At 41.1% G+C, this 9,547-nt stretch overlaps 1 protein-coding gene across 2 annotated transcripts; it reads right to left on the reverse strand.

The window, feature by feature from the left end:
* Nucleotides 1-999: 999 nt before the first annotated feature.
* Nucleotides 1,000-9,228, reverse strand: LOC306938487 (uncharacterized protein). 2 transcript variants are annotated; one of them, XM_079522702.1, is made up of 4 exons: nucleotides 9,093-9,228; nucleotides 5,167-5,387; nucleotides 2,645-3,166; nucleotides 1,000-2,560 (listed from the first exon to the last, which is right to left on the reverse strand). In XM_079522702.1, the coding sequence occupies exons 2-4, from the start codon at nucleotides 5,363-5,365 to the stop codon at nucleotides 1,665-1,667; spliced, it is 1,617 nt and encodes a 538-aa protein (XP_079378828.1). In that variant the 5' UTR covers nucleotides 5,366-5,387; nucleotides 9,093-9,228; the 3' UTR covers nucleotides 1,000-1,664. The 2 variants fall into 2 exon arrangements, with proteins under 2 accessions (XP_079378828.1, XP_079378827.1); XM_079522701.1 differs by having other exon boundaries at nucleotides 1,000-3,166.
* Nucleotides 9,229-9,547: the final 319 nt, after the last annotated feature.

Consider the following 9,547-nt stretch of genomic DNA (forward strand, 5'->3'; position numbering starts at 1 on the left):
CTCTGGACTCACCACTAGAACAGAGACAGTGGTGACTCTCTGGACTCACCACTAGAACAAACAGACAGTGGTGCCTCGCTGGACTCACCACTAGAACAGAGACAGTGGTGACTCTCTGGACTCACCACTAGAACAAACAGACAGTGGTGACTCCCTGGACTCACCACTAGAACAGAGACAGTGGTGACTCTCTGGACTCACTCACCACTAGAACAAACAGACAGTGGTGACTCTCTGGACTCACCACTAGAACAGAGACAGTGGTGACTTTCTGGACTCACCACTAGAACAGAGACAGTGGTGACTCTCTGGACTCACCACTAGAACAGAGACAGTGGTGACTCTCTGGACTCACCACTAGAACAAACAGACAGTGGTGACTCTCTGGACTCACCACTAGAACAGAGACAGTGGTGACTCTCTGGACTCACCACTAGAACAGAGACAGTGGTGACTCCCTGGACTCACCACTAGAACAGAGACAGTGGTGACTCTCTGGACTCACCACTAGAACAAACGGAGACAGTGGTGACTCTCTGGACTCACCACTGGAACAAACGGGAACAGAACCACCACCACAAGGTCTAATGACGGCCGGGCTTCCATGTGGATCTCCTACATCATGTGGACAGGATGTGATGTCACTGGGTCCATTTGGTTTCGTTTTACGCTCTCAAGAGATTCAAATCAAACGTCAATACAGCAACATTATATAAAAACAGCAAAAATAATACGCAATGCTGTAATGTCATCCTCTAAGTGTGGCAAATAATACAAATAAAGTCAACATAAATGGTTTGTTAAAAGGTTTAAAATGAGAAGTAAACAAAATAACAGGAGAATGGAGGCCTCTATTGACAGGATTGATTGATTCATTGAGACATAAATGTAAAAAAACGAGTACAGTCAAACACTTATTCCAGAAGGGATAGTAAAAAAAAAAGAAAAATTAAAAAGTCCTTGAGGTCTTGTTTCCATTTAGGCCCTATGCAATCAATTCATAGACACGAATAACAAAAATCACACTTGTGTGAAGAGAGGGGCGCTCTTATAATCAATCATTATCATACATCCCATTCCATGCTCAGCCAATCAAATCATCACAAATGTAATTCCGGCCAATCACTGTTGGCGTCAGTTTTCTGCCCTCACTCTTTATCCTCAATATGTACATCAGCCAATCAAATGATCGCGATGGGGTGATCAGCCAATCAAATCATTGTTATGTGTTCACACAAACAGCCAAAGCTGGGCATAGGAGGGGCTAGCGATCCAATATCATCAATATCAACAACAACATTACAGGAAAATCAAACACTATGTACAGAGTAGTGGAAAAGGAAGGGGGTGATCAGCTGTTTAAGGGAGAAGTGATCATTTCCTCTCCTTTGGACCTGCTGAGAGGTGGATTTTCAGGCCTGTGTTAAAAGATGTAAGTGATATGCATTTTTTGAGGGAAGGGGTGAGTATAATAATCCATAATATTGTCCTTGTCTAGTATCGACCTCCCTACGAACATATGTACAGCTGTTTAATTTGATCTTCCCAATGAGCTAATTTATAGTGGAAACTTTCTTAATTTTTTTACAACATGGTGTCTTAGCAAGTGACCTGAGTTATTTAAACTTTTGTCACACTGTTTACAGAGGACATCATTTATTTTGTTATGTTTTTTTTGTCCTGTGAGAACTGTGGACACGCTGGTGTGTTTTCAGTGTACCGGACAGTTTGAAACTTTTGTCACACAGTTTACATTGGAAAGGTTTTTCTCCAGTGTGGACATGAAGGTGCCTCTTCAGGGAACCTGAACATCTGAAACTCTTGTTACAATGTTTACAGCGGAAAAGTTTTTCTCCAGTGTGGACACTCTGGTGCCTCTTCAGGGAACCTGAAAATTTGAAACTCTTATTACAATGTTTACAGCGGAAAGGTTTTTCTCCAGTGTGGACATTCTGGTGTTTTTTCAGGAAAGATGATGCAGTAAGAGTTTTGTTACAATGCTTACATTGGAAAGCTTTTTCTCCAGTGTGAAGACGCTGGTGCCTCTCCCGGGAACCTGACTCACTGAAACTCTTGTTACAATGTTTACATTGGAAAGCTTTTTCTCCAGTGTGGACACTCTGGTGCCTCTTCAGGGAACCTGAACATTTGAAACTCTTATTACAATGTTTACAGCGGAAAGGATTTTCTCCAGTGTGGACATTCTGGTGTTTTTTCAGGAAAGATGATGCAGTAAAAGTTTTGTTACAATGCTTACATTGGAAAGCTTTTTCTCCAGTGTGGAGACGCTGGTGCCTCTCCCGGGAACCTGACTCACTGAAACTCTTGTTACAATGTTTACATTGGAATGGTTTTTCTCCAGTGTGGACACGCTGGTGCCTCTCCCGGGAACCTGACTCACTGAAACTCTTGTTACAATGTTTACATTGGAAAGGTTTTTCTCCAGTGTGGACATTTTGGTGTGTCTTCAGGGACCCTGAAAATCTGAAACTCTTGTCACACAGTTTACAGTGGAAAGGTTTTTCTCCAGTGTGGACACGCTGGTGCCTCTTCCGGGAACCTGACTCACTGAAACTCTTGTTACAATGTTTACATTGAAAAGGTTTTTCTCCAGTGTGGACACGAAGGTGTGTCTTCAGGTGACCTGACGCACTGAAACTCTTGTTACAATGTTTACATTGGAAAGGTTTTTCTCCAGTGTGGACACTCTGGTGCCTCTTCACGTTATTTGACGTACTGAAACTCTTGTTACAATGTTTACATTGGAAAGGTTTTTCTCCAGTGTGGACACGCTGGCGTGTCTTCAAGGGAGCTGACTCACTGAAACTCCTTTCATCCTCATCGTCTTCACTGGTCTTCTCCCAATCATCATTGTCTTCAGTGACTTCAGTGTCAGATTCAAGTTCAACTTCAACTTCAGAGCAGTGGGAAGAGATGTCTTCTCCTTCATCATAATCTTCATCATTTTCTTCTTCACGTTTCACTGCTAGTAATGTCAATGTTGACCCAACAGGTTCATCTGGTCTTTGAGATAGTTCCTCCTGTTCCTCTTTAAGCTCCTCCTGTTCATCTTTAATGTGTGGAGGCTCTGGTTCCTCCTGGAGCAGACTGGGGCTCCTCTCCTGTTTAGGGTAAACCTCTTTAAGCACAACCATGTGCATGATGTCTACAGTAGGTAGGAGCAGAAACATAACATGTTGGTCAACACTGGATTCCGAAAATGTAAATCCATTCTTCTTCTGTACAAAATTAATTGTTACCTACCTAGATAAGATTGACTAAACCGTTTAGCAAGATTTTAGCAAAATACGTAAATAAATACGCAAAAAATAATAATTTGAAGTAATCAGTTTTGTTTTCGTCGACTAATACTAAGACGAAAAATGTTCGTCGACTACCTTTTTTCACTGACAAAAACTAAATGGAAACTAAATGAAAACTAAGCTATGAGAACTAAAACTACATATACTTACAATTCCGTCAACAAATAAAAACTAGACTAAAATGTTAGGAAGGGACTAGTGAACTAGAGATCCAGTATAAGTCATTTTACAACTAGTTCCATGCTGAAAAGAGCTGATCTACACGCACACAACGTGTAAAACAGTCATTACGACGGCATCAAGGCCCGCCAAAATAAGTTTTGTTCGACTAAATCAACTGTAGATTTAGTCGACTAAAACTAGACTAACATTCCAGGTGATTAAAATGTGACTAGAACTAAATAAAAACTATTCAAGACTATAACTAAAACTAAAATCAAAATGTGCTGCCAAAAACACTGGCAGTAATATATGTAGTTACTTTAGCCCCAAAATGAATAATAGTGTTACAGCATTTTTTTTTATTGAATCATGAAATTTTGAAACAAATTAAAAACATGATTTTCACATCTGAGCTCTGATTTGGTAGTAAATTAGTCATGCCACTCAGTGCATGACGTTATGAAACAGAAGAACTTCTGACAATGAAAGCTTGAAATGTGGACCGATGGTAGCTTAACATAAAACATTTCTATAGCGTAGCTCTGTACGTCTGTAAATGGGTCTGAGAGTCTGTGAATCTGTCTGGGGAAAATCTCACAAACTACTGTAGTGATCAAATCTCACAAACTACTGTAGCGATCAAATCTCACAAACTACTGAGCGATCAAATCTCACAAACTACTGTAGTGATCAAATCTCACAACTACTGTAGTGAGCAGCACCAGATGTCTTGTTCACTCTGCCAGTCGGCCAAGCAAGTATATTTTACACCTACTAGAAATTGTGTCACACATAATGGTAATGTTTCAGTTTTGTAAAGAGTAAGAAAGTGCAGACGCTAAGCTTTCAAATACTTGTTTGAAAGTTAAACCCTCTGTACTTAGTGACCTAACCCTCTGTACTTCATGAACTAATACTATAAGATATCCATCTGTGAGCTTGTAGATTGGCTATTTCAGGCAACTGTTCGCCCCACAATATAGGGATGATGGGGTTCAAATTAAGAAGCTGAGAAAAAGCCATTCAAAGACCTGTGTTATCTCACACAGTTCAGACTAGCGGGTTGGGTCGGGTGGGTTCAATTAATCCATGTGGCAATAATCCTATCGTATTCCTTGCCGATAATCGTATCGTACCATATCGATACGGCAGGAAATGCTGTGTGTGTGATGCGGCTTTAAAACAAACAAACATCACAATCAGTTTCTGTCTGACAGTTACAATATTTAAATCTTTAGCATTTATCCATCAAAACATGAAAATCAAAATACGATTTATGGTAATAAGGAAATTAAATATTACAAGGTTTGTTAACATTTTCAGGAGTTAGGGAAACTATACATATTTTGAAAATCAAGAGTAGGACAAAAAAATCCATGATTCCATTTGCACAGAATCCAATATGGTTTGAAATTACACAAGCGACCGGAATATATTATAAAATGGTGCATTTATATAGCGCCTTTATCCAAGGCGCTTTCACACACACATTCATACACTGATTGCGGCGGAAGCCATGCAAGGTACCAACCAGCACATCGGGAGCAATTTGGGGTTCAGTGTCTTGCCAGGGTTCGCGAGACATGGCCAAAGCATTTCCGGGGGTCCCCAGCCAAAAACGTTGAGAACCCCTGCCCTACAGAACATAATATTAAAGAAAGGAAGAGCACATGAAACTTACTGAGGTGTGGCTGGTCTTCATGTTCCTGTTTAATAGAAACGTCTTCAGCTTCCTTTTTAATAGAAACGTCTTCAGCTTCCTGTTTAATAGAAACGTCTTCAGCTTCCTGTTTAATAGAAATGTCTTCAGCTTCCTGTTTAATAGAAACGTCCCTGGCTGAGTCTGGAGAGTCCATCTTCACCTGGGAGTGATGCATCATGGGTATTGTAGTTCTTATGAGTCTGGGGAGTTGAGATGAGAGGAGATTCAATTTATTGTCCATGTACAGTACAGTACAGTACAGTACAGCAAAATGTATTTTCGCATCTCACCAGAGTGCAAACATGTCAGTAAGTGATACATTAAGTACAGTAAGTAAATGCAGATATGAGCAGTAGTCATTAAATATAATAAGTAAGGATATAGAAGTAGGAGGGGAAAAAAAAAAGAATAAACATTAGATATTGATATTGTACATAGTCATTCGACGTTAAGAAATGTGAATCCCTAGACTCCTTCAAAACCGCTCTCAAAGAGCACTTACGGGCATCTGCGATTCAAAACTGGCCCCTCGTAAAAAGGTTAGTTTCCATAATGTCTTTCCCTTTATTAATTTCTTTAACTGACTCCGTGAAGTTGGCACCCCATATGATGAAAACATAAGCTTAACACAGCGCTTAAGTCCTGACATCACTCGCTCATCCCCTGGTTTTTCTCTATCAACATGGGGTCATCTTAAAATCGTCTCATATAAGCATAGTCGTCCAAAAATAAGCAAACTGTCTCTATCGTTTATAACAGTCAGTCCCTCATATTTGATAGTCTGTTTCTAGCGAAAATGGAACTAATTCAGCAGCAGTAACATTAGCGTTTTCTCTCAGTCAGTTGAGTTGATTCTTCATGTCCATATGAGTGAAACGGCCTGGATGATTTGCTTATTTTTCAATCACAGTTCTTATATGAGGTGATCTAAAATCCCCCTATGGAGATTACAACGCAAATTAAAAGTACATGAACCCGTGGACTTAGTGCCCTCTGCCGATATTGATGTCAGACTTCGGTGCTCTATAACTAGTGGGCATATGCGTGCACAGTTTCACCGCAATCAGACACTGTGTTTTTGCAGCAGTTTGTACAAAAAAGGCCACTCCTGAAAACTTTGGAAGTCAATCTTAGCCAATCACGAATTCACGATACACAATGAGAAATAAAACAGACCCGTCTCAATCACATGACTATAGAGATTTCAAGTGGTTTCTTCCTCCACCTAATGGGAATGTGCATGCAAAATTTCCCCCAAATTGCACTCATGATTTGAGGCATTTTGTTCATAACGGACCAATCCTGCAAACTTTGGAAGGCAATCTTAGCCAATGGGGATTGAATATGGGGAAGCGGACAGGTCCGTGTTGATCACATGACTATGGAGATAGTGTATACTGCCTTGCGTGATGTATGGATAAAATGTGCACGAGTAATGTAAAGAAATGTGTTTGGAAAGTTCGGCCTCATGGTGGCGCTACAACAGGCTGTTGTGGAAGAATTGGGGCAGATGTTTGTCGTTGGCATCCAGGGAATGTGCGCAAAGTTTGGCATCGGACAGACCAACGTGCCGGAGATTAACTGTACACGGACGGACATGCGCGCAGCCGCCCACGCAAGCATGCACGCACGCACTCAATGTGCAAAACATACTCTCCAAAGTATGTAAGACAAAAATGGCGTCATTCTTTAGTAATTTGTGCTGAATTGTGTCGTAAATTTCATAATCGTGCTGGTATAAATTTTGAGATATTTTAAGTTATGCTATGTTTCCTACTGTCATATCGCCCTGTTCTAGTTAGGTGTACTGGTGCAGTGGTGCCCCCTCTTGGCCAAGCCCCATGATGACAGTCAGTATCATGCCTAGTAACACACAACATAGCAATTTATATAAAACATACCAAATAGCACAATTGTTGGTTTCAACGGCACAAATTAGAGAACAAAAAACACGAAAGAATAGTATTGTTCAATTTGGACCTAAAGATGCAAAAAGTGCAATGTTCAGCAAACATACAAAACAAAATATCTCAATGATACCAGCACAAATGATACAATTCATGTCACAAATGCAGCACTAAAGAATGACACCATTTTGATTCATGTTTTTATCATATGGGGTGCCAACTTAACGGAGGCATTTAACTGCATGATTATTTCCTCTTTTTTCCATAGAAGAGTAAATCTGTACATCTTTAAATGTTCTGATGAATTGAAAATGGATGTAAACAAGTCTTAGTGCTTTTCTAAAATGTATCCTCGTAGCACACAATTGGCAGGTGATGTGATTAATTACCCAGCACCTATCGCAATGCACCTGCCAATTGTGTGACCCAAACATTTGTGCTTCCCTGGTCAATTGGTGATGACGTTTGTGATGATCAGAGGAAGTTTTGATTAATTCAGTCCAGCTGTCATTCCGGGCCCCTCTCACGGAGAGAAAGCCGCCCGGGTGCAGCTCGTGAAAAAGTGGAGATATTTGACTAAATACACGTTTTGTGCCAGAACTTTCACATGGGAGTGCAACGAACCATGTACAACCCAGATTCGGCACAAACAAGGGACTAAATTATTTTCGCTCCTATGCCACCAAAATGTGGAACGCCCTACCAACTGTCATTAAGACATGCGAATCCCTTGACTCTTTCAAAACCGCTCTCAAAGGGCACCTACGGACGGCTGCAATTCGAAACTGGCCCCTGTAAAATCGGAATCCCTCAAACACGAACGCAAGGACAACACAAGAGACGGTCGCGGCCACACAGCCAACTCAAGGTATGGCCACTGAGCCGACTTGGGGACCCAACGCAGCTCCTCCAAGGAAAACAAACAAATTAACGGAGCTGAACGTGAATCCCCCCCACCGCCCACCCCTTTTTTTCCCCTCACTGTATATGTTTCTTTTCCCTTTTTACCTCCTTTATGATGAATTCCTGTTCTGTCTATAGAAGTGTCTATTTGTACGTCTCTAAATGTTTTGATGATTTGAACATGGTGGACCCTATTGGAAACAAGTGTAATGCTTAATTGGGTCGTCCACTCACAGTTAACAGCCTTTGTATTGAGTTTGTGCTTGAAATGTACTGTAATTCTGCAAACTGTTAATACATTCTTCAATCAATCAATGTGAAACAGGACAATATCTCACTCCACGTCTTTGGAATTATTTAATGAGTGAGTGCAAACGGAGCATTTATCACATTTATGCCGCCGTTCTGCCGCTGCAACCGCAAGTCAAGGACACTGTTATATGGCTCTGTTATGTGGAATACTGTACCAACTGTATAACAGAGACATTCTAGGGCTAGCAGAATCCTACCCTACTGACTTGACTGTCATAACTCTGTCTCTGTCTCTCTCTCTCTGATGTAACGTTATGGTTACATATGGTAAAAATAATAGTGGCATCAACATTGTTGATTCAACAAGATGCAATACCAGTGCAATGCTAGCCTGGCTAATAAGCCAGACTAATATCACACAACACTGTCGCGGTATATCAGTCTGGGCTGGCTCCACTTGGATTTCATTTCCCGGGGGGCGGGTTCAAACATGTTCTCTTTGACGCAATTGGTCAGAGCTACTGTCAGTCAAAGGTCTCAAGCATTGAACGTCACTGTACCAAAGCCCGCCCATATTGCATACCGTGTCCCGATTGGTCCGACCTGTTCTCGATTGTAGGAAAGAGGCGTGCTACTGAGCCTCGCCAGACCGAAATCCGCTGGTAGGCAACTTTTTTTTGCCAACGGCTGATTCGGTCTGGTTTATTAACCAGGCTAGTGCAATGCTGCTTCTAGACCATGCAGACTAGAGACATACTCGTCATGTTCCATGTTAAAAGATGAGTCAATAATATAAAAGATAAATGTAAAAACACAACGTGGTGAATCAGTTCATCTTTTTACCTGCAGCTGTTTCTTTCAGTGGTTGAGCTGCTCCTCCTGCTTAACGACCACACTGTTTTCAAACCACACCTTTTAGTTTTCTCTGCATATCAAAGTGTCAACAGTCAGACGCCATAATGTTGTTTTAACAAACTACGTCTTATTGTTGCTCTGTGGATTTTAGTAGCAGCTGCAGCTCCCGCACTGGGTTTTGCACATGCGCACTAGCGCTGCTGGAGCGTATGGTGTGCACTAAATATAAACGGTCACTAGAGGGAGCCATGGTAGCCTACAGTGTAATACAGTGGGTAGCAGCTATGGAGCATAGCAGTGGGTTCTGGACCTACTGAAAACTCCCCAATTCATTTTTCCTATAGATATTTACTAAAATATTTATATAAATTATTCTAAGCCTAGAATCAATCCATCCAGGATCCTGGTGATTCATGGCCATAAAACCTTTGATGTGGGGAAAG

The sequence above is a fragment of the Electrona antarctica genome (genome assembly GCF_951216825.1).
Source record: "Electrona antarctica genome assembly, chromosome: 2".
NCBI classification, from domain to species: domain Eukaryota; kingdom Metazoa; phylum Chordata; class Actinopteri; order Myctophiformes; family Myctophidae; genus Electrona; species Electrona antarctica.

Bases quoted from the DNA above. Each gene is read 5' to 3' on its own strand.
- LOC306938487 (XM_079522701.1), bottom strand. From the start codon at position 5,365: ATGATGCATCACTCCCAGGTGAAGATGGACTCTCCAGACTCAGCCAGG. The intron at 3,167-5,166 runs GTAAGTTTCATG...TACCTACTGTAG, and splicing joins TGAAGACCAGCCACACCTCA to ACATCATGCACATGGTTGTG.